The sequence below is a fragment of the Ptychodera flava genome, chromosome 15 (assembly GCF_041260155.1).
Source record: "Ptychodera flava strain L36383 chromosome 15, AS_Pfla_20210202, whole genome shotgun sequence".
Classification (NCBI taxonomy): domain Eukaryota; kingdom Metazoa; phylum Hemichordata; class Enteropneusta; family Ptychoderidae; genus Ptychodera; species Ptychodera flava.
This window is the reverse complement of record NC_091942.1, coordinates 25,790,952-25,816,917: the sequence shown is the minus strand read 5'-3', so window position 1 is coordinate 25,816,917 and position 25,966 is coordinate 25,790,952. Positions and strand designations below refer to the sequence as shown.

The 25,966-nt window shown below is 38.1% G+C and overlaps 2 protein-coding genes across 3 annotated transcripts in view; one reads left to right on the top strand and one right to left on the bottom strand.

The window, feature by feature from the left end:
• Positions 1–15,636, bottom strand: part of LOC139151683 (hexosaminidase D-like) — a 32,731-nt gene extending 17,095 nt beyond the window's left edge. Inside the window, exons 1-13 of one of the 2 annotated variants that reach the window (XM_070724631.1) lie at positions 15,543–15,636; positions 14,734–14,971; positions 13,310–13,537; positions 10,928–10,982; positions 8,827–9,024; positions 8,450–8,528; positions 7,618–7,703; positions 5,890–6,076; positions 5,005–5,148; positions 4,498–4,633; positions 2,624–2,706; positions 2,210–2,303; positions 733–855 (exon numbers count right to left, since the gene is read on the bottom strand). In XM_070724631.1, the coding sequence (XP_070580732.1) occupies positions 733–855; positions 2,210–2,303; positions 2,624–2,706; positions 4,498–4,633; positions 5,005–5,148; positions 5,890–6,076; positions 7,618–7,703; positions 8,450–8,528; positions 8,827–9,024; positions 10,928–10,982; positions 13,310–13,537; positions 14,734–14,801 (1,481 nt within the window). In that variant the 5' untranslated portion in view covers positions 14,802–14,971; positions 15,543–15,636. Of the gene's footprint in view, positions 1–732; positions 856–2,209; positions 2,304–2,623; positions 2,707–4,497; positions 4,634–5,004; positions 5,149–5,889; positions 6,077–7,617; positions 7,704–8,449; positions 8,529–8,826; positions 9,025–10,927; positions 10,983–13,309; positions 13,538–14,733; positions 14,972–15,481 lie in introns of both variants that reach the window. The other variant, XM_070724632.1, reaches the window with a different exon arrangement.
• Positions 15,637–15,861: 225 nt separating this feature from the next.
• Positions 15,862–23,108, top strand: LOC139151685 (target of rapamycin complex subunit lst8-like). The gene is made up of 9 exons (XM_070724634.1): positions 15,862–15,949; positions 17,074–17,226; positions 18,277–18,328; positions 18,787–18,949; positions 19,298–19,373; positions 20,510–20,584; positions 21,835–22,037; positions 22,269–22,411; positions 22,743–23,108. Exons 2-9 carry the CDS (start codon positions 17,095–17,097, stop codon positions 22,859–22,861), a joined length of 963 nt encoding a protein of 320 aa, XP_070580735.1. The 5' UTR covers positions 15,862–15,949; positions 17,074–17,094; the 3' UTR covers positions 22,862–23,108.
• The last annotated feature ends 2,858 nt before the right edge of the window (positions 23,109–25,966 follow it).

Here is a 25,966-nt window from a genome sequence, read left to right as displayed (position 1 = left end):
TTCAGGAAAATATGTGGTCTGCTACAAGCTGTTCACAGTTTGAGTTTTTTTGTCCCATTTCAAACAATTATTTATGTAATTTGTGACAAAGAGCAAATAAAAATAACAGACTATCATAATATAAAGTGACAGTTATTGAATTACTGGGTCATAAAAAAAAAAACGTTCATCATTCGTATAAAGTGACAGTCATTGAATTCAATGGCTCATATCCACAACCTTTTTTCCCCACAGAGTATGGTACATGCTGATCCTACTATAGCCAACTCTGTTTGCTCTAGAGACATTTTACATAACGTTATCAGAAAAGCAATTCAATAATTTTAGAAGCAAATCTCTTTTAAGGAAAACAAGAGAATCAGTCTCTGTCGATGAAATGGTATCGTGCATATGTCAATCTTTAGCTAATGGAATTCTGTCACCAGATGTCTGCACCTGATGCCGACAATACGATACATGTGCAATTTGCATAATTACAATTTTTTGTACAGTCAAAGGGGAAAAACCAACATCATGAGAAGCAAATTACCTATTGTCTGTATCAAGTATTTTACAATTTTTTTTAAATACAATCATTTCTTTCCGTCATTTTTTTAAAAAATTCCTAAGACGGAAATGTGGGAGAATCTAGCACAGTCTAACATCTTGTTGAAAAAAATCTCAGCAAAACACGAGGTTGGCAAGGTATATCTAACATATGCTGAATTGAACACAAACAAACACATTAAATACCTTGATGCGGGGTTCCCACAGAGCTTTTGCATCTCAGATGAGTATTCTAAATGCACCAATTCTTTCGTAGCTGAGTATACGATACAGCCCGGAAACTTACAACTTTCTTCAAGAAAACTTATTCTGTTCATGAATAAATAATATAAAATATATAGATAAAAAACATAAATAGAAATATATAAATAATATATTATATAGATGAAATATATTAATTAAATATATAAATCAAATCAAAAGTACCATATATACATTAACACACACACACACACACACACACACACACACACACACATGAGATTCTCTTGATAAATAAATGCTATAAGTCCAGCAATAAAGAATCAGTGTTTTCTCCAGGTTTCTCAAAAGGGGGCGTGTCACCCCTGCTTGAAAATTTAGGGGGGATTTAGTTCTGATTTCGGGGAAATACATTATGCAAATTACAGTTAGGCAAATTAAGATTTTTTCATGATATTGGCAAATACAGGTTATAGTATTAGTCAAATATCGAATAAAAGACACTTTTTGTTTATTTTTTCATCTTCTAGTAAATATTCAATAATTAAAAGCCTACACAAATAATTCACACTCAATTCATTTCAGTTCAAACAAAACTTGGAGACAAACTCTGTTTGATTGTCTTTCAGCTCTATCACAACCTTCTGTGGATAGGAAGCTTGTATTACTTTACTGTGGCTACCTAGAGTGGATAGCATCAACTGAATGACGTTACATCAGAGGGTGGAATGCAACTATAAAACACTCAGTGTAAATCATAATCTCAAACCTCATTATAGAAGCGCAACATGTTGGTGCGTTTGTGATTAGTTGAAGAGGGATTTTGATTAGATGGGGGTTTTATTGTGCGACCTAGAGAAAAGACAATAGCTTTTCGAGAATAAGCAACCACAAAGCTAGCACAGAAGTAGAAATCACCCTTGGTAAACTTCCCCTTTGTGGTCACTTATTCCAGAGAAGCCATTTTCACCATTTATAACTCGCTCGATTTTTTAACAAAAATTGATAAAAATAGCTCCTTTTATTGATGTAACTTTCAACCTTCTATTATTGTGTTGATTTGGAAATTGTTCAGTGTGGGGCCTATGGCCCAGCATTCTGCAGTCTTGGAAGATCTACAAATGCACTAAAGATTCAAAAAGCATGGGAGCATTGTGTGATTGACTTGAAAATTCAACTTTAAATTGGCAGACACTGTACGCATCCAAGTGCAGTCTTCTGTATCTGTATGATAAGAACTAGATAATTTTTACAAATTTTGTCCAGGATGAATATTCAACAGTCAAACATGGAACGAACATAAATGAAGTCTACCTGTACAGATTAAATGGAATGCTTGTTTTAAAATGCTTGTGATAAAAACAATAGAATTTCATGTTTTGGAAACTGGGGGTGTAAATGACTAGATTCATATCCTTGAAAATTTAAGTCAGTTCGATTAAACATCTTGACATGGTCTTACTTTGACACAGGGTACATATCCAGGTCCAACTGCAATTGTTCCTTAAAACCAAGTGACTGTGACACATTCTGGTGTATCCGTTTATTGAAGCCACCTGTTGGACAGATAAGGTCGAAGAAAGACATGACTGCCACCACACTCGAAGAACTGCTGACATATTTTCAAGTATCTATGATCTGTTTGTAAAATGCACTTTCCTGTTCTAATTCTCGAAACTGCATTACACAGTGTTTGACAACTGCATTCAAGTCCACACTGAAATTAATTTGTCCACAACAAGAACAGCAGTGCATATTTGACACAGCCCATTGGTATGGGTAATACTTTGTACTTTCACACTGGTAATGAATTTGGAGGTATAGCTTTGTAGAGTCTACTTTGATTCAGTCACTCAGAGTGGAGTCTTTCTCTTACCCTGGATGAGTGTCTGAAGACAGAACGCCAGTGAGGGCAGACCAGCAGGCAACAACTCACAGAGAACTGCAAAATGATCGTACCTACATCGGCGAACGTAAACAAGTACAAAATGTGATCAGCATTTTAATGGCAAATTCTGACAGCTGCAACTTTGGAGATTAAACAGAAGGTCCCTTCAAAAAACTGCATCCAAAAATATTGTGACATGAAGAAGTATTGAATATGATTTTCACTGAAATTTTAATATGCTGTTTCAATGAATGACACAGTTCTGAATGTACTGATGAACAAATATGGAATTACACTACTATAGTGTATACAAGAAACTAAGAGCAACTTTAACACAGCAATTAATATACCTTTTCTGCGGAATAATCATAAAATATATGCAAATATACCAAGATTGTGGATATACCAGGACTGAAACTTAACTCTTTGATGACCAAAGTCAATTTTTGTTGCCTTTATGAAATATACCCCAGTCAATTTTTTTCAGATTTTTGCTATCATTTGGATAAATAACTGTAGCAAATGAAATGTGATGTCAATTTAGTCCAAAATTATCAAAAATATACAGAAACAAGTCATCGTTGATGACACAGTCCCCACTTGTTAATGGGTACTTTGATTACATGTCCTAAGAGGATAGAGTCCTCTTCATTAATGAGACATGCCCAAGTTTTGGCTAAGGACACGAAAAAATTGTAACAAAATGGCTGCCATGCAGCCATATTGGATCATATCAAGAAACAAATTGACATACATATGTATGACATAGTTTAATGTCCTTGTACCAACTTTGAATAAAATCGGTTAAGATATGCCTTAGAGTATTATGGCCCTCGACAGGAAAAAATCGTAATAAAATGGCCGCAAGGCAGCCATATTGGATTGTATCACATAACAAATTGACATGCATATGTATGACATTAGTCAATCTCCTTGTACCAACTTTGAATAAAATCCGTTGAAACATGTCTGAGTTATTGCTCTGTACATGAAAATATCGTAATAAAATGGCTGCCTAGCGGCCATATTGGATCGTATCACATAACAAATTGATGTACATATGTAAGACATAGGTCAATGTCCTTGTACCAACTTTGAATAAAATCGGTTGAGATTTGCCTGACTTATGCCTCTGCATATGAAAAAATCGTAATAAAATGGCCACACAGCAGCCATATTGGATTGTATCACAAAACAAATTGACATGCATATCTATGACATTGGTCAATGTCCTTGTACCAACTTTGAATAAAAATCTTTGAATAAAATCGGTAAAACATGTCTGAGTTATGGCTACTGTATATGAAAATATTGTAATAAAATGGCCGCCTGGCGGCCATATTGGATCGTATCACAAAATAAATCGACATGCATATCTATGACATTGGTCAATGTCCTTGTACCAACTTGAATAAAATCGGTTGAAACATGTCTGAGTTATGGCTCTGTACATGAAAAATCGTAATAAAATGGCCGCCTGGCGGCCATATTGGATCGTATCACAAAACAAATCGACGTGCATCTGTATGACATATGAAGTATCCTTGTACCAAGTTTGAATCAAATCGCTTCTTGCATCTCCGAGATATCTGCGTGAACGGACGGACGCACACACGCACGCACGCACGCACGGACGCACACACGCACGGACATGACCAAACCTATAAGTCCCCCCCGGACGGTGTCCGTGGGACTAAAAATCATGAGAATTGGTGAAATGTTGCACAAAAATTTTGGTGGGAAAATTACAGCAGTCAAAGGGTTAATATACTACTTTAGAAATGTCACTCTATTTTTTGCTTGCAGGAATAGAGGGGACGAGGGAAGAGGTTGATACAATCACATCAACATTGTCAGTGTACCTTTGCCATCCAGTCAAAGCGTAACCTCTGAAATTTATGCCTGATGGCATTTCTCGATTGATGACTTCCAACCACAAATGATGATTTCCGATGTGTTTTGTGATGTCTACATAGTACTGAGCTACTCCGGTGGCACCTGGACAAAAATAAAACATGAGTGGCCATTTTGAATAAATTATGAAAATAAGGAGAACAGGTCATTTTCGTCAATACGTCAACTTTCAATGCTGATCAAAAACTGTTCTCGATAACTTGACTCATCTTTCTATCACAACATGACAGATCAAACCTACATGTATCTGGAATTTATGTACAAGGGAACATGTGTTCTCATACAAAAGAACAGGGATACAAAAATCTTCAAGCACTCTTTCAAAACTTGTCATTACGTCAGGGCAACATTTTCTCACTAAAATTCCTTGCTCTTCATATAATATTGTTGGTTGGTTGTTCACTGGAATTGTTGAAAACATATACATGAATCAAGAAAGAGCTGTTTGGCGCTACCTTTGAATGCAGAAGCTGCCCAAATGTTTTTAAACACAGAGTTGTACGACATCCACACTTCTGTTGGCACTGTTCTGTGAAAGAGCTTGGTGTTCCATTTATAATTCCATACCATGGGTTCTACAAGATTTCCCAGGTTGTAAGCTGTGACGGTTCAAGGAAACGAGATAAATGAGCAATGTGAGTACAAAGGTACGAGATGAATAGCGCTGTTCATGGTTACAGGCTTGTTACTAAATATAGTTGCACGCACGCGACATCGGACACTGCTGCTTGAAAAGCGGACAAATTTTATCACAGTTGCATGCATGGCCGTCTTTTGCAGCTTGTACTCCAAGTCGCAAATGTCTTTCAGAATTCACTGTTACACTAGCAGTCGCCTCGTAAGATGTATTTTTCACTTCATGAATGCGTAATTTTCAAAAGTGTCATCTAAAAATGCAGACACATATTTATTTTTGCATATTAATGAGAGCACAATGACGAAAACTGTGAACAGTGCTATTGCTGTAAGTTTTGTATGTTAATGGTACTGCAAACTCCCCCTGAAATATTGTCAGCATTTTAGAGTCTGACACTTGGCTCCTATGTGTGGTGTATGGTTCTTTGGTTGTTTATCAATGCAAGGTTTGGTATTTCAGTGTTATGAAAAGAAGGGCTTCCATTTGATTCTTGAATGACTCAAAACTGGTATTCAATATTACAGTAGTTCACACCTTGGAAATTAAAAGACATAACTTTTGCTCTTAATTTCATTGAACAACTTTATATCATTCATTGTCTTTCAAAATCAAGAATAAAAATCGGTGGTCACCATGCAAATTTTGATACTAGAAAAACAAGTACTGAGAGAGTTCATTATGAATTATACACGTATGACCGTACCTTTCATTTGAGTTGCACTGACATGTCTCAGCATGTCATCCCACATGATGGGCTGGACGTTAGGGTATGTCTCATGAATGTAATGGAGAACCTTGACCACGTGGCTCAGAAATAGTTTCTCCATGTTTCCATGCAATTCAGATTCCAGTCTCTGCTGGCAGGCACGGCATTTGCCCAGAAACATTACCTGTTGATGGCACAAAAGGTGCTCAAACAGACTGAACACAGTCCTTCCATCACCAGACTCAGTGAAAATGCATCATTCAGAACCTGCTTCCGCTAGAGATTTATCATTGACTGACTCAGTTTATACTTGCGTAAGGTACATATAGAAACCATTTAATTAAATATCCACTTTAAAGATGTTTGGTATAACAGTGCTATGCAATGTGTACCTTAAATGTAAGAAACCATTTATGAAGGAGTGCATTGGGCAAAGTCAGTTTTTACTAGAGCAAATATCACATTAAGGGAACACATTCTGAGCTGTCAATTTTTTCAGGTCTTTTCTGTTTACCACTTTGAGGGCTTGTTTTAAAGGTCTTAGTTTTTTTGATACTACAAAATTTTGTTGTCCCCCCATAGAGTTAACACAGGGATGGCAGCCATAATGAATTTCAAATATTAGTAAATGTTCGGTAATTTGTTTCTCTAGTGCAAAATTTTGTATGGTTTGGTAAGAGAATAATTGAAAACTTCATTGAGGTAAGTTTGAGCAAAACTTCAAGGTTTTCCCTTTCGAGGCGCATACTATCTTAAGATGGAAACGTGTCACCACCTGCCAAGGTATCATAGTTTGGGTATATGTACACATGTAAGCGATTTGAAACTCGCTCTACAGCACCAAGTTAAACCAGTGAAAATAGTGACTGCTACATATGTTGTAGCATTTTCACCCTGCAATCTGCTAGCAGTTTGATTCTGTGACAGTTTATAGCATTCCCATTTTGCAATCGTGTCTGCAATATTTTCCTAGAAGTGCTACTTTCACTTTGAGAGATCCTCATTTAACTCTGTAGTTTGCAAAAAAAATATTCAATTATGTAATACTAAGTACAGGATTTTGTGAAAAATTGGCGAGAAATGGATACTTTCTTTAATATTTGAGAGAAAGTGCAAGAATTCATTTTTCTTGTACTTGATCTGCGAGAAATAGTGCGAACAGTAATACTTGTTTTATTGTAGTTTAATGGGCTGGGTTGGAGGCTCGTGAGTGGGACAGTCCCGGTACGAGGCCACCTAATGGTTAATCACAATTGGCTTCGACTTAGAGCGTTCCTACTCTGAAATATTGCATTCTCACAATCACTTGCTGAGAAAGTACTTTTCCCATTCTATATCTAAGAGAAATTGATTTCTTGCAGTCAAGTGGCGAGATATGGTTTCGTCCCTCTACATTCCCGATGACTGTGAGAGTACAAATTCTTGCAGATATACAGCTGCAAAGTGAGGAATCCAATTTCTTGCTGATTGACGTGAGAAAAAAATATTCTCGCAGGATTAGTGATAGAAAAGTTAATTCTTTAATTCACACAAAAAGTGAGTAAGTGCTCATCTCTCCCTATTTTCTTTCAAATTTCTATATTAGTGTAATATTTTGTATGATGACAAAAGATATCTATTCCTATATTTGAACTTTTAGTGTCTTTGATTTCAAGTTTGCATGCATGGATCTCTCAATAGTGTTGAGTTTTAGCAAACAGAGGACAAAGATTTATAAGACTTTACCTCATCTGCACCGATGTGTAAGTAACGCAGGTTTGGATGGTTTTCCATGATTTGATCAATCAACAGCTTTACCACCTGGAAAGATTCTGTAAAATATGACGTTAGAGAGTCAGAATAAAATTGTCAGCTTTAATATCAACGATTTTATGCAAATAAAATTTCGTTGAGGTCAAAGTTACTTGACAAACACAGCGACGGACCTAATTTGGGTTGTGGAAATATAAAATGTAATATATATAACTAGCAGTATATATTGTCGTGGTGCGTACAGCTGGTTTTGATGAACAGCAGTAACTGACTGACAAACTCAGCTTTAATTTCTGGTCTCCCTTTGGTTCAATGATAGAAGAGTTCAAGCATAGAATTCCAACGAAAACTACGCATTCATTTTTTGTTTCAGATTCCCGTTTATGATGTGTGGTGTAATAAGCTTTGTGTACATTTCATGTTTACATCAGAACGTGACGATTTTGTTTCTTGTAATTTTATTTCTTCTAACAGCAAAGTCAAGTGTTCACCTCTGACTCAGCAAATTTATTCATACATGGGAATATCACACTAGAAGCATCTGTGCCTACTGGGTAATTTCTTGACATTGTCCTATGCCCAAACAGGACTTAATGTCACTTTAAGGGTAAAAACTGCAGGGACATACGTGTGTATCCACACACACGCTGACAAATCAAAAACTGTCCCTCATGTGATTAATGCAACATGAGACTGGAAGTCCATCTTTGCATGACAGAAAGTCAGTTGAGCTTGAGTGTTTGCAGAATATGAAGGAAATCATGAATACAAATGCTCCTACAAGTGGAAAGGGTAAATAACGGACCTTCTCTTGATGGGCACAGGGCCTGTGGTGATTCAAAGACTTCCCTTAAAGATGAAAACTTCTCGTGCTTCAGTACAAACTACAGCATAAATGGGAAAAAATGGAGAAAAGAAAGAAATAGGAGAGGAAATCAGGTTTTATAAAATTCAATATGTTTAAAACAGTTAGGTATATAAATCAGATATAATAAACTAGCGGTAAGCATGATGAAAAACATGTATCAAAGTAGATCTTCAGAAGAGTACATACTGAATTGGACCAAACTATTTGACTCTTTATCACACGAACACGCAACGCTTTCTTTGGCTAAAAAGAAAATAAAGCATAGCCTAAATCAGTAGGAGTTGACCAATGAGAGGGAATGAGGGCGCCCTCACCTCAAAGTGACCAAATGTCTGAATCAGAGGAATGTACTCCAGGTCATGATGTTTTGCAGCCTCCTGCAACTGTTGTATCTCGTCGAGACTGTATGCATCGGAGGCTTGCAATACGCTGAGTTCACCTCTGTAGGGGAAAGTATCTTCATATTCCACAAGAAGGCCGGTTGCTCCCCACTCAGCAAAGCGTGGTATCACCTGTCAACAGAATACAGCATAGGGGATTGCTTACATGAAAACGTACCAGCAAGGTATTCTTTATGTTATACCTTGCTGGTGCACTTGTTATTGACTTTGTCAAAGTTAATCCGGTGATAATCTGGTGACAGCGTCCACAGATTAGTAATTTACCCTTGCTAACTTTGGTGCATCAGGCAATCAAACTCATCAAATAATAGACGCAACACAGTGACAAAACGTCACATAGGATCGTCAAAGGACAAATGCATGACACAGGGACGGAAAAAAGAAATCGTTACAAAACCAGTGCTAACATGAGATCAAGACACCAAAGGTTGGCAGTATAAATCTTTATTGGCAATACATATCGTAGTCAAATGTATTTAAATAAAATAAGCAATAGCAAGAAGAAACCTGTGCTCTCAGACTAAGACACCTCTATCCCCGACCCCACCCCAGGGGGACAGACAGACATGTAAGTAATTCCCTACGCATACAGTGTGTAGGCATAAATGTCGAACACAGCAGATGGGAGTTTGAAATTCCAGAGCTGTAACACTAGTGGGTCACTGAGCAGTTTTTCAAGCTGTCTGGATTTATGGTATCATAATAGAAACAAATATGTGTGATTTTCAAGAAAATGAACCAAGGAAGAACATCAAATTTGAGTGCCTAAAGTAAAAGAGAACAGTAAAATATTGAGCCATTCTCAAGACAAAATCTGAGTGATATCATTTACAGGATGAATCCAAGTTCAAAATTGAATTTATTTTAACACTTTCACTGCGGAGGGCACCTTCTTCGCCAATGGCCAGACTGCGGGAGTCGCATTAATGCGCCAAGAACGTATGCGTTTATATGCCTTCGATAAACGTTGGCTTTGTCTGCTCTACATCATGTTTGTTGACTATTTCCTCAAACCTAGCGTAGTGTACGAGGTAGAGGTCAAACCTAAATGAGCATGCACGCCAAATTTGTAAACAAATGTTGCCATACTCTGTCATTTCTACGCCGTGATTTGTACGGATCGTGTGATCGGTTGTTGTTTTTTGTCAGAGGGTATTTAAAAATGGTGACGTGGGTACAGTTTAAAACCAACAAAGTCCTCGAGATGGTTTTTTCTGGACAGTGAGAGTGAAATTGACACTGATCCTGAAACTGAACTCGACAGAGATTGCGGTCATTTCACCCGACATCAACTCTAATATTGAACTTGAATGTGTTCCTGAACCAGTCGAGCAAAGACAGAGATTGCAAAGAAGACAGGAAGGTAGGCCAGCTGAGTATACTGTAAGAAGAGTGTGACAAAGGGCCGGTGACCGACGTCACAAAGATTATGGGGTATCATGTGGATGTTGTACGACATCAATTTATCAATGACAATTACACATCAAACTGGCTACCAGTATATATGCAAGTTATATATACATGTAATATAGCTCTATTTTGATGTCAGATGATACCTGTTCTTCGAAGATGAACTTGTAATAAATATGCATATAAACCTCAGTTATGTGGAATATGTTTTAGAGTATGCGTCCCCCCTACTGAATTTGAGTTAATAAAATGTATTTAGTAGTTTTAGAATGTTACGCTGGAAATACATACATTTATGTATTGAATTAAAAAAATCCACACTTTTTGAATTTTTTATTCTAAATTCCAATATGACGGCCATGATCACTTGACATTCTAGGTGGGTCACATGAACTTTTGTGCATTTTTGTGATGCTCTGTCATATTGCAATATTCACTGACAAAATTGTCCTGAATACTCTTATAATAAAAAAGATACAGCTCATGCATGTAAATCAATATTTATAAGGCCATATTTCCATAGAAAACTACGCATAGGAATGCACGCATTAAAATTAATTATGCAGTGAAAGTGTTAAAAAGTCATTTTTATAACCATTCTCACCTGCAACAGGTAGTTCATCTTGGGATTGGCACCCTTCAAGTCAAGGTGTACCAATCTGTAAAGGGGGAAAGATATTTCAGAATTTGGTCATTTCAGGGTTCGGGGCTGGGGTGTATCTGAGAAACTTCATGCAGGATTTATGGCTAAATATGTGGAAAATCGACCCATTTCAAAATCAGATGTTTCAGGCTAGCTTCTACCAGCAGACATCTTGAATATTGTTAATTTTCACCATGTCATCTGCATAGCATCATGCAAATTACCAAAACAGAGCTGAACAAAGGCTGCCCAGAATAGCAAAACTGAATAAGCCTTGTATGGGACATTACTCCCTCTCCGGTTGGGAAACAACCAATCTCCACACAGAGATTGAAGCACAGTGGGGCAGCAGCGCGGTGCGGATAATTCGAACCAAGCTTGAGGGTCTCTGAGTCGTTGACCGTTCGCCCCACCAATCTCTGCTGCAGGCAAATTTAAATATTCCAAACTCGGACTTCTTTCAGTCCTGCGCGCGCCCAACTGCTGAACTGGCTAAATAAACGTGGCGGAAATAATAAACGGATAGGAGCAATCCAGCTAGAGATCGCACTTTCCGCACACTGGTAAAATAATACATTAATACACTAATAAAAATAATAAATAATCTGCTAAAACTTTGGCATCGCCTCTGCAAAGCTGATAGCCGTTGGGGCATTCATTTTGAATCATCAATTTACATCCCTGTAACCAAGAGCAAGGTCTATGTTTTGCAAGTGTTCACTGAATCGAGGATCGATATTGAAACTAGTGTACTATTCATTTATCTATTTTTTTTTGGTTCAAAGTATTATATATAAAAAAGACAGAAAATGTGTATCATGGAAAACGCGCAATACCTAAAAAGTTGGTGAAAACCGTTGCCTGTGGCAGAGATTAGTGTGGCTACTGCTGAAACTCCCCAGCTAGGTTATAATTTTCCACGGCGCTACAATCTCTGTACGGAGATTGGGAAACAACCTTTCCTGAAGTATGTTTTTTTTTCGCTCTTGTTTTCATTGAAGTAAAGGAATATAACCCAGTGACTCATGACTGGACAAGCACACAAAGTGCGAGTACCAGTAATTGTACCATGCCAACTTATTAAACAAGGACTGTTCTTGTAATAAGGCATATGTGTTATTGCATAAACCCAGCTACATGTATAAGTCATTCGAAAAAATTTATTATTCAGAAATAAATGAAGAAATACAGGAGTCAATTGTCAGAAAACTTCTCAAGTATTCAATGTAACTCTTTTCTTACCAAGTTCATATTTCACCATCAGGTCAATTTTGTTAAAACTAGTGAAGCACAATATATCCCATTTGGTGCATTTTAATGAAAAATTGAACATTTGAAGGCCCAAAATCACAGATACTGTAAACATTATTTTTATGGATTAAAGCTGTTGGAACAGACCAAATGGGTGGAAAGACGTATGGTTTTGGCTAAATACTGCTTTTCACTGAGTTGGCTGATGGGGAAGTGATACTGTTTGGCAGGGAAAGGGTTAATAATGTGCAGTACAGAGCAATACCAGAAAAGGGCAACAGTGCATGTATCTCTCTGGTGGCAATCCCACTGGTAAAGTACAGGGTGAGTATCCTCTATGTTGTAAATACCGGTACATGTTAAACTATACTGGTACAATTTTGATTTGCCCAAAATCTGTAATCAACCAGTAACTGCCACATATGCCAGAGAAAATCTACATGACTGGAGCCAGTCTAGGTATGAGTGTGTATAGTCATTCATCTTGTGATAGAAAGAAATTTGCATATCACAAGAAAAGCAGTTGGATAAAACCTAGTAGGGAATAAGGTTGGCTAAAACACATTCTTAACAAATTATACAGAGCCTTCCACTAGTACAGAAATTTCTGAAAAAAAGGGAGAAACAGAAACTTTTTCACTTTTTGCCAGAAGTGGGCAAGAATAAACTGCTCGCACTAACCCTGGGAAAATATTGTTTTCTCATAGTCAGTCAGTGAGAAATTGGATTTCTTGCTCTACAGCAGTATATCTGCAAGAAATTGTATTTTCAAAGTATATGTGGAATATAGAGAGTGAAAACCAATTTCTCAGCAATTGTTGAAAGAAATCAATTTCTCTCAGATACAGTTCGAGAAAACTAATTTCTTGCCGAGTGATTGTGAGAATATTCTCGCGGATTAATTGCGAGAAAAATGAATTCTTGCACATTTCTCTCCAAAATTAAGAAAGTCTCCGTTTCTCCCTAATTTCTCAAAAAATTCTGTACTAGTATTCTGCGATGGCTATTGTACTCATAAAAAGCACTTGCCAGATTGACAACTTTGCTGGACTGTACTTCTGCTGTCAATACTGGATAGTAAATCCGGCTTACCTATGATAGGAGTCAGGTTTGGGAACAGGGACTGGCTCCCTGTAGAGTGGCTCGGAGACTTCAAAGACAGCCATCCTCTGCTGCCAGTGGGATCCCTGGATCTGGTTATGGTAGTTGAGCTTGGATATTGGATTTGCTTTGTGTTCCGACCTCTGCAGTGTCTCAACCACAACTTGTGCAGGTATATTGTCTGCTGCTGGTTTCTTCCCCACAGAGATATTCAAATAGCTGATAATGAAAAAAAACAAGTTAAAATTGCAGGCATTTTCTGTATTTACTAAATAGAGACAACACAAAAATGTGACCATTTAACATTAAAACATTAGCAATGCCATGCAAGCTGACACTTTGTACAATCTTGATAGGTATTGGTTTTAAGCAGAGTTAAAACAATTGATATAAAAAACAAACAACATAAAAACACAATGCTAGACCAGGAGAGGTGGTCCAGTTTGGTCAGTGGTACCATGGAGCTAAAAAAGAATAATGTTTGAGAAATTTGAGTTTGGCTACAGCCATGGGTACCAAAGCATTACCAAGGCCCTTCATATACCGTAATGTAGTATAGAGCCATTGTTGTCATCCTATTCAAATCATGGCAGTCTGCGGTCACTGTTGATACAAATGTAAGTCCAGCAACAGGCACTAACTAGTTGATCATTGGTGTGGACATAAAACAAAGCTAGATGCCCCTGGCTGGGACCTAGTCAAATTGTAGCCATATGTCAAGGAGAATAAAGAAGCTTTGTTTTGATTGGTTAGCTTGTGAACTTATTTGAATATCCTGTGCAAGGGAGCTATTCACCTACAATCCACAGACGGGTAATGCAACAGAAATCATGTACTCTGAGTTGGAAATTTATCTCAGTCTGTAGTATGCAGTGTGATGTAACAGTGTCTGTGGTAGAATGGAATACTAGTCTGGAATGAGTCCCATCTATGAATGACTGTGGTTTAATTTGAACATTGTCACAAATCAGCCATGGATGGTACAATATTGTAGATTATACCTATCATGAGCCCTGAAAGAAACACTTCACTGACTCCAAATTCAATGTTCTCTTCCCTCAAGAAAACTTGACATTACATGGTATAGAGTTGTCTCAAGGAAATTTACAGTAAGACCTAAAATGATGCAAAGAGTTCAGAAAATTTGAAAATTAGAGGTACTGGTAGTACTACACTAAATTACACTATCAAGAAACGTAAAAAGATTTGGTCATGACTTCTTTCCTATTCCTCACAATAATGACTATGTGACTATGAAACAATTGCTGTGATGCCGAATGGCAAAGTAAAAGTAGAAGCTCTGTGCTGGTTGGTTCAAGAGAAATAAGCAACAAGACCAACTTGACAGGAAACTCCAACACCCATGTAAAAAGCCACAACCATTCTACCAATTGTCATGACACTCGTATACTTACAGTAAGAAACAAAGTAGAGAGATTCCGAGCAAGAGAAGTGCTTTCGCTGCATTATCTTTCAATCTCATTTCACCAATGGGTTACAAGATCACTTTCTAGGTGCCAATACTGTTCTGTGTGCAGATAGGAGGTTGTCTCACTCAGCACTCACATGGTGAAAGGTGGGCATCGAGCTTATAAATATAACACTGGGCACGACAGCCACTATCCAGATCTTGTGAGCCTATGGCAGATTACCCTGTACAGATAGGGAATGTTTAGCTTAGATGGATAATCATAGTTTACATGCCATCAAATCATTAAGGACCAGTAGCTGTAACTTTTAACAATATTTCCACTTCTTTTTCATGTGAACGACAGTTTCTTGTCCCAATCCCTAAACCATGTACAGATGCACAGTGTTCATTTTGTCAACTGAACAAGTGCATGTGGAGATCACATTGTTATTGTTGACAGGTGAATTCTGGTCGAGACTAGAATTCAACTTGAAACAAATGTAAACAATAACAGTGCATTTTGCAAGTACACGGTGTGTTGACGAGCTAAATATTGGAGTTCTAACATGCTTTGTGGAGTCAAGCAGGAACTTGCAGTTGGCATGCAAAACAGACAGACGACGTAATTTACAGGTCTCTACAAACATGACGGTCTATGTTTACCCAGGCAAGTGGTGTTGATTTTCTTTGTAGGCTTCATGGAGCCTGAGGGACCGTGCTGCATGCTAAGCGATCATGGTTATCACACTCACATTTCTTAAGCTTATGCATAATTCAGATATATGTAACTAGAAATATAACAGAGCCACGCACCTCCCCGAAGTTCAGGAGCTGACTGAAGGTATATGGAGCTATCCCTCCTCTTGTGTTGAAGTGTGCCCTCAATCTGCAATCTGTTATCATACATCAAGATTTAGATTGCTATTCGCTTTCAGATTCACACTCATCAACATTTCATCACATTTCATCAACTTTGGCATCAGCTAATTTTCCCTTTCACAACGGTGGATTTGAATATCATCAATAAGTTATAAAAAGCTTAAACACCGCAGTTTTGAGAAATTTGAATATCTAAGCTGATGATCTGCAATATGTCAAAAATTTGAATTTCAGGTGAGGTCACAGGGTTAAAGGTCAAAATACGTCTCTTCCACTTGATTGAACGTTCGTGAGGAAGCAATATACGGGTGCAGCCTTTGTGAGAAAATAATACCTATCTTGTGAGTTTTTTCCTGTTGTTTATATCGTCTTTTGATAAATGGTTAGGTTTGGCATGCAGGAATATTGTAAATCCGAAAAATCAGCTGCAGTACTGTATCATGTATGATGTAGATGTAGCACGAGGTTTTGCCTGGGTATTTGGGTCGCGGGGTAAAAACCTGGTTTTCCTTAACGACCCAAATAGTATCCAGGTAAAACCTCGAGATACAGTACTGCAGCTACCACTAAACAATATGACAAGCATATACCAGGACAAATGTGCAGCGGCTTTGGAGATTGTAGCTGATCGGCTGTTGTAGATTTTAGAATTTGCTTGTAGGGGGCTGTACATGTTGCTCTCTGTTCCTCTGAGGCAGAGAGGGCCTTTGTTCACTGTTGCTCAGGCATTTGACTGAGCATATAGACAGTCTATGGACAGTCTATGGCTATGAACAACTTGGTCTTTGGACCGAGTTGCTCACTTTTGTTCAGGCAGAGGACCACAGTGCTGTTCACTGTTGTTGATAATACTGTTGCTCGGGCAGAGGACTGTGTTGCTCTCTGTCACTCAGGCAGCTAAAGGAATTGTACCACGTCTTGGGATCAAAATGCATTTAATCGTCCAATTTCACATGTTAGTCACTGATCAACGACTTGTTGCTGCCCAAGTTTGTATATATCCTTGCAACCTCGAAACACCAAAGAACAGACTAAAGATGAATTTTTGTTGGCCCATTTTAAGATAAAGTGGGCACAACTGTGGATAAGAGTGACATGCAAACAACTCTTCTTGGACTTACTGTCAGTTTTGTAGCCGACAACTGTCCGTGGTGATTTAGTGTGGTTCGCAAAGGTGGGTACACCTTTCTTCACTGCACAAAATTGTCGGAGCAAGTTGTATAGTCTACGGAACAGTAGCAATCCTGGTACTATGCAAGTACTCTGGCCCTAATTCTAACCTCAATCACTCTGTAGGTCACCAATAATTAATGTCAATCGCTCGTTGTGCCCACTTATCTTTATTATACTCTTGCCTTAAATTTTTAATGAGAAATTGTTACCTATTTATTCATGGTAATTTATCTAAGCAAATAAGCCATGCACCTTATGACGTAAAATGTACATATTGTTTTAATCTTTGTAGGTATACTCACTGCATATCACCATGCCGACAGTGGGAGGTAATACAACAGGAAATGAGCCAGTTATATTAGCCACCGCAGGCTACGATCACACAATTAGATTCTGGCAAGCTCACAGTGGAATATGTCATCGCACGGTACAACATCCAGATTCTGTATCCTTTCAAAACCATTTATGCCAAAGATTTCCTTTGGGCTACCTCCCCATCATATTCCTTTATTCTGCAGGATATACTGCATTCTTAATTAATGCCAACCCTCAAACCATGGACATTAAAAAACATCCCGTGCCTAAACTAACTATAGATCCTCGAGAAAAAATTTAGGGTCTATGAACTAACCCTAACCCTAACTCTAATTTTGATTTCCTTATAAAGATAACAAAGATAATTCCAAACCAAAACCAGACAAAGATGATCTCAGGGCCTAAATGTACCCTTGCCCTTGTTATGTAGTTTACTATCATGGTCTGCAGTATCTGGTCTACGGTACATATGGCTTAGCTAGGTCAGCACAGTCTCCTTTACCCATGAAGTTTCATGCCTTAATTAATAGTACCAGTAAACATGTGCAGTATTTTGGCAACAGCATCAAAATCATGTTCTTCAAAGTTAATATTAGAAGTCTAATATTAGAAGGGTGGAGAAGTGGCTGATGCCTGACATGCTGTTATATTGGATAATATCAGATAAAATCGATAATATCGTCTAACATCTAAGTTAGAGTATGATATTAGAAGTGGAGTGGTCAAAAAGCCCAAAACTCTGTTTTATCGGATAATATCAATAATATTACCCATATTACAGCACTTTGGTCTCATGCTTCTGGAACTCTCTGACTTGAAAATCTTAGAAAATATTATCTGATAAAAAAGAAAAAGTCTGTGATGCTGGTTCATGAAATTGAGCTGGCTAATCACCTGAACAAAGATTCAACTTTGTCTGCGTGTGTCTGTGTCAACACACGTGGACTCAAATTATTAATCATCCTTGTTTGTGAATCACAAATAGTGTCTCTGAAAAGTTTCCAGTTTTACCTCTAGAATGAACATGGTATGGTTTGATGTGAAGAAACACATGGCAATGGAAAACTATACCTATCATTTAACGGTTTAAGTGACTATGGTTATTGATATCTGTACATTTTTAACTGTCAGCTTTCTTTAGAATGTACGCAATGTGTTTACTCCTTGACTTTGAACACAGCAGGTGAATTGTTTACAAATCACTCCAGACAGGCAAATGATAGCTGCCGCAGGTGAGTTACTCTGTCTTCAAGGTACTGTGTAGTGTGAGCATGGTCATTTGAGTGTAAGCCTCTAGTTTGTCGATACGAACTCATGGTGGATTGTGTGGCACAGGCTTGAAATTGACCAACCCAATGTTTTGTACCACACATGCATGATTGATGCACAATTATTGGGCACTGCTTTCAGCAACTTGGAAACTCTTTTTATTCTTTCATCATACCCAATCATTTCATGCTATTGTTAATGCTCTCACTTGTCATTAAATATACTGTGATTTCATGTTTGGGATTGATTTTACCACAGTTATCTTCCATGCCACCTATACTTCAATCTACTGCCTCTCTACCACAGAAAATAAAAACACCAACGTGTCATGATAATTAACCCAGCTTGCCGATTCAGTACGTCAGTGTTCTTATTCAATAATTATGATATTTATTCTATTTCATGTTTTTTAATGTGACAGGTTACCAACACATACGCATGTATGATTTAAACACAAACAACCCAAACCCAGTCGTCAACTATGATGGCGTCTCCAAAAATGTCACTGCAGTAGGATTTCATGAAGATGGCAAATGGATGTTCACAGGTGGTGAGGACAGTTCAGCAAGGATATGGGATCTCAGGTGATACAATGATACATCCAATCATCCAAGCTTTGAATAACAGAACAGAACCAAAGATTATTCTCAAAATACCAATATCTTGGAGCCTCAAGTCAACATGTCACATAGAGTATTGACTGAAGAGACTAAAGATTGTTGCCAAAGAAGTAAATTTGGTAACAACAAAATGTTGACAACCCAAGTCAGTATTGACCTCAGTAACAGAAGGTTGTTGCCAAAGAAGCAAATTTGCAGATATTAAAAAGTTTGAGACTAAAGTCAAAAATTTCCTATATAAACTAATACAAGAAATATCGACACAACCAGTTATTTGTTTTCAGTGGGTCATACTTCATATTTATTCTTCAGGTCACGTAATCTTCAGTGTCAACGTATATTCCAAGTTAGTGCTCCAGTCAATTGTGTGTGTCTGCACCCAAACCAGGTCAGTGATTTTCTTGCAGTGTTCCAATACAGCAGGAGGGCTTACCCTTCACAAAGCAATGAGTCCTTTTCAACAACAGCATTATTGGTTGTCTGATTTGAAGCATTCTTGGTCAAATTACACATTGTTTTCAAAATAATGATTACATTTATATCTTCCATAAGCAATAACAACTTGTTCTCCCTATATGTACAGTTTTTAGCCCCATTATATCATTCTGTCTCATTATGTATATATGGCAATGGAAGCTATTTTAATAGGCTAGAAAAATGTCTGTCATCTGTACGTACCTGTCAGTGTGCCCAATAAGCCAATATGATGCCCCATGACACAAACAAATTGCCTGTGATGCAAGCAAATTTTTTTGGTTTACATATAAAGATAGGGCTAACGCACAGTGTTTTCCAGAATTTCCCAAATTGATGCAAAGTTTACAGAAAGACACATTTGTTAGAGGGCACACTGGTACCAGTATACTTTTTATGTTGTCTGTCTGTCTATGTCTGTCTGTCTATGTATGTCCGTCTATCTGTGTATGTATATGTATGCATCTACATACATTTCCCTCTACATCAGAAGCTTTAGAAATTTGATACGAAGGACCTTACAGAAGATCCATTCCAATTTTTTTCAAACAAAACCTGCAATATTGAATTTCAAAAAATACTAAGTATCTCATTCTTATGACTTATTGGTCCATTTGCAAAGACGATAGATGATGCTTTGAAATTTAATTTGCAAGGTCCTAACATACATGTAGGTTTTTAGTTGGACATTTCCTCATTGGGCTTGATGGCTCTACCACTCTTGTTAAATAACTTAACCCTTTCACCACCATGGTTTGTCCCAAATCCATTGTTTTCTATGGTAAAGTTGGACCTGTACACAGGGAACTGGGGGTGAAAGGGTTAAAGGCAATTTGTGCGTACCATTGTCGTGTAGGTGTAGCAGTATTGTTCTGTCAGATTGTTCATCATGGTTCAAAGACACCATGAACAGCCCTACACTGTAGCCTGTGTAGGTGGCATTTCGTTCATTTTGAGTCACAACGTCTGATCAAATGTGAGCACAGTGTCCTTGACACTATTTCTGTAAATGTCTCGTCGCACAAAATGGAAATCACTTTTCATTTCTAGGGAGAGCTGTTTGTTGGTGACCAGAGTGGAGCCATTCACATTTGGGACCTGAAAACTGACCATAATGAACAGTTGGTGAGTCTGCTATCCCAAATAGCAAACATGCATTTCAAGATTTCATCAATGCTTGCTTTATATTTACAAATACAAAACCCTCCCACTGACACAATCTGAATCATTTAATGGGAACTCTGTAATACTAATAGGAAAACAAGTCATTTAGATGTTTTATTGCCAGATGGGAAGTAAGCTGTCAACAGTGTTAGTCAGTTTCACTGGAGTCAACCTGTAAAAGCAGTGTCCTTTTTCCATTTGTTCTTATTAAGTCTTGTGTAACTGTGACAGTTCACATGGAAGGTGAACCTCAGTACCTTCCTACCAATGATTTGCTTGACTTGATAGTGTATCAGGTATTTTATGAATTGCCACTAAGTGTCGTGTCAACACATCATTTATATCACAGGATAAAACTCTCTTTTTTGCCAGTAAAAATCTAAAAATGATCATGCAGTGTTTTAAGGAAATTTGAACACATTCATCAGTGAATGCAATTGTATTTGCGTATCCACAAAGCCCTATATGACCTTGCTGACTGGTATATTGGTGGTGTGTGGTATTCAAATTCAACAGTTTGCTGCAAGAAAACTTCAACTTTTTGGACAACTGAAGATTAGTAGACACACCTTTGTTATGTACTAAAACAAATTTTTGTAGGGGCTCTAAATAATAAGAGATGGTATGAGTCGACACCCTAGGTTACTAAAAATTCAAACCAAATTTCTTTGCATAAACTAATGTTCAGTCTTGCCCAACTTTTGTTTAACTACAGTGCAGTGGCAAATAAGTACATGATTCACTTACGATATGATTTACCTTTAATCCTTTTCCTGCCAAGTCCATATTTCACCATCAGGTCAAGATGGTTAACATTAATGAAACACAACATATTCCATATGGTGTATTTTAACATAATATTGAACATTTGAAGGCTGTTGAAAACATAAATACTGTAAACTTGTTATTTTTGGACTAATGATGCTATAACAGACCAAGCCAATTGGGTGAAAATGTGTATGTTTTTGGCTCAATACCATTTTTTACTTACTTGGCTGATGGGAAAGTGATACTGTCTGGCAGGAAAAGGGTTAATACGTGTTGGCAGTCAAGAGTGTGTTTGTAATGTAAACGATGGACTAAGGCCAATGAAAATTCTGGGATGGAAGGTCATTTAGGGGTCACGAAATACACCCAATTCCGCATAACGCAGAGTGCAAAGTTTGTGTGTGTCCATTGCATTTAGTTGTAATACCGTCTCCATGACTCAGATTCCAGAACCAGATTCATCTATCCAGCATATCAGTATAGATCCAGATGCAACCTTACTGGCAGCCATCAACAACAAAGGCAATTGTTACATATGGACGCTGTCCAGAAGCCACTCAGAGAGAATCACACAGCTCCACCCCAAGACCAAAATACCAGCTCACAAGAAATACGGCCTGAAATGCAAATTTAGTCCTGATTCAACGTAAGTTTAGTGTTTCCAAGCAGCTACAGTGACAGCAACAGCAAAGTCTTTGTGTTTATAAGAGACCAAAATACCATGACACTAATCCTTACACAGAGACACTGTAAAGAGGTCAAATATGTTTGGGGGAGGGGGTTGAAAGTAGGGTCAAAATTTGATCGTAAGATTACGGCAGAAGTTACCCCAAGACCAACAATTGATTCACTCTGGCATTTGAATCTCCTGTCACAGGCTGTTGGCGACAACATCAGCCGACCAGACGGTTCAAATATGGAGAACTGCCGACTTCTCACAGAAGACCTCGTTGTCTGACTCCACTCAGAGATGGGTCTGGGATTGTGCATTCTCAGGTGACTCGCAGTACCTAGTCACAGGTGAGTGTTCAGATTTATTGGTTTATCACCGTATTGCACAAATCTGAGGACAGGTTAGAACAATTCTATTCTGTGTACAGCACGGCCATATTTTTACAGTGTATTGACCATTTCACTCCCATTTCTCCGTTGGCTGTCCAACTTTGCTAAAGAGCTGAGCAAAATTAGGTTGGGAAAAGTGTTAGTTTTATTTGGCAACAAAAACTCTTTTTTATGTCACAGTTCCAGCTGAGAGATGGAAAGTGTTGATTATTGTTGTTCCAAATTTGACTCTCTCTCTCTCTCTCTCTCTCTCTCTCTCTCTCTCTCTCCCCCTCCCCCATCCATGTAGCCTCCTCTGACAACAAAGCCAGACTGTGGAGTGTTGACCAAGGGGAAATCAAGAGAGAATACAGTGGACATCAGAAAGCTGTCACTTCCCTGGCATTTCATGACAGGATGGGATCGTAACGAAAAAGATCAAACAAAGCTCTCTGAGGAGGGCAACAACAGCATCTGCCTGCAGAGCCAACATTTCAACCCATCAACAATTCAGACTGGTGGTAGCACTGCTAGCTGCTGTATAAATGCCACTGTGGATAAAAATGTTTTGAAGTTGTTTGTTTCATTGAACCGTGAGTTATCTAATTCATTGGGACAATCAGTAATAAATAATATCAGCTGCGGAAAGCTACAGGCCTGGATTTACATAATTGTTCCGAAAGAATAAATTTACCTGAGAATGTTTGTCAAAATGTACAGCAGATGAACATAATATCAGAAACAACGAGCGATGTCAACATGATACAGATAGAGAACAGCGGGCATTTCAGTATCAAAACTCTTCTAGGGTATTCCCTGTTATGTGTCAGAAGGTCCATGGTAAAGTTTGGGTGCCTTGTCTGTGTGTCAATCACTGCTCATATGTCAGGTAATTTGAGACTTGTTGCTGTGAGATTTGCATGGAGTGATGACTTTCTGTAAGCTCAAAATATCAGAAAGTTGGCCACTGACAAACACATAGTGTTATTGTATGTATTTAAAGAAGAATTGTGGAGCAATGACTGAAATACCAAAACCAGATCTATTTTAGTTGTCTTCATTTACTCAGAACTCATTTTGTCCACTGCCTGTCTTTTCAGAGCCTTCTGAATTTTACAACCATTGCAAAGATGATAGCTACAATGAAACAATTCAGTAAGATTCATATGTACAATACTGAGATTATTTTTTGAGGTTCAGGAAAGTTAATCTGTTGGCATGGTAGTGATCAAACTTATGGAAAAGTTAAGACAATAACCAGATACATGATACAGAGCAGATAGATGAATTTTCTCATGTGGACAGCCAATCAGTGTTGAGCTGTTTCATGTTACCATGAAATACAGCCAATCATTATCAGGCTTTTACTTTTAAAGTAAAAATTCTCTTGCTCACACAGGATTATGTATGTGCCATGTAACTGCACAGGGTACACGGGCTTGTTGTTTATTTGTGTCTGTTTGTTTGTGTGTATGTTTGTGTTTGTTTATTTGTTATTTTTAATAAAATAACAGCGAAAAGCTGTTTTGTTAATATTTGTCAATAAAGAGCAGTTTATTTGTTTGTTTATTTATTTGTTTGTTTGTTGATACGTATTTCCGATGGTTAGGGTTAGGGTTAGGCTTAAGTTAGGGTTAGGGTTAGGTTAGGCTTATTCACTCCCTCTATATATTGAGACAAGGGGAACAACTGGGATTCCAACATCTGTATTTTCAAGTCAAGAAAAACACACCAAATATAGAGGGAGTGAATAAGCCTAACCCTAACCCTAACCCTAACCCTAACTTAAGCCTAACCCTAACCCTAACCATCGGAAATATGTATCAACAAACAAACAAATAAATAAACAAACAAATAAACAAATAAACTGCTCTTTATTGACAAATATTAACAAAACAGCTTTTCGCTGTTATTTTATTAAAAATAACAAATAAACACAAACATACACACAAACAAACAGACACAAATAAACAACAAGCCCGTGTACCCTGTGGTAACTGTAGAAAGCATACCAGAAGAAATTTCCGTACACAATGTATGGAAACTTCCGCTGGAGGACATGTGTTTAAAGCGCAGTGGTCGTCGCGCTGCGCGTGCGCGATTTTTTTGTTGATAAACATAAATGTTTGTAAACAATAAGTCTTATCAACTTCAATCGAAGTGAGATGGGAGCGGTCCCTCACTTGGTAACGCCTTTGTGAGACTCAACATCATGCAATAGTAAAATATTAAGATCGGAAACGAACTTCAGTGGTGTATTTCTATGCATAAACTCCTGTAAGGCTACGAACATTGAGACACTCTGCACCTTATGTCGCTGAGTGTACTGCATGCAGTCACAGTGAACAAATGGGTTTGATCGCGCGCGGTCACGCTGGTTGTACACAATGCTATGTACAGCACGGTAAAAATACATCACTAAAATGATCAACATTGTATATATATATATATATATATATATATATATATATATATATATATATATGTAGACCAGCAACAAGCACAATGCCTAACACAAAAATTACACTCAAGACCATGATCGGCAAGCCAGAGCAGGACACGGGAGATGCTGTTGCTTCCGAATCGATAAGGGAGAACGTCACCGCGTTGACGTACACGGATATATGAGAGAATTCGGTCCCCAATCAGCTGCTCACGTACCGGCCCCGCGACGACTTGGCCCACGACCCACTGTTGATCACCATTTCTTACTCCTTCTTGTAATACGTGGCAAGAAATAGTCAAATGCCAGGACACAGTAGACAAAACGAGCGGGTTTTGCGGCATTTGGCAGGAAAATTGCATGGCTACACATAGGGACGTAGTGAGAGATCCTGTGCACGGTCATGGCAGAGATCCAACGGCTAGCTAGTGTATGCCTACCGGTGCTATGCAAACTTCGTGGTTGTACCTCCTGATTGCCGGGTAGGTCTGAATCCTCTTTCAAATGAGATAACCCCCACATAACAAGAAGACCTATGAAAGGTCCTTCGCTTGACTTGATACCTGTACTCGGAATTCTCGTTTGCACCCCCAACGGGGTAAACTTCGTAGTGGAGTTGGATTCCCACAGCTGAGTGAAGCGCCATATACCCGGTTCTCTTGACACTGACGTTCATGCAGACCACGGGACAGATATTTCTTGCTGTAGATTTCTGTAGCTTGCGTTTTTGTCAATTGTACTCCTGTTGGGCCTCTTGAAATGAAAGTTCTCGTCCTTTCTAGCGATGTCGTAGACCAGAGCCCGGTCATTGATAGTCTGCTGGCATATACATGCGTATGGGTAAGTGTTTAGCTCCATGGCTCGAGCGAGCCCCATTCAACTGATTCAAGAAAATCATGATCAAATGTGATCTTAATCCAGCGTGTATTTACTGTTCAATATTCAGCAGATATTTAACTTAGATTAATTGACCTTTTATTACATGTTAGATTTGGTATGCTTGTGACAAATCAGCCGCCATATCAGTGGCAATATCGCAAACACAGTAAGCAACCCGTAACTTCATGCGGCATTCGGATATGTTGTCAACA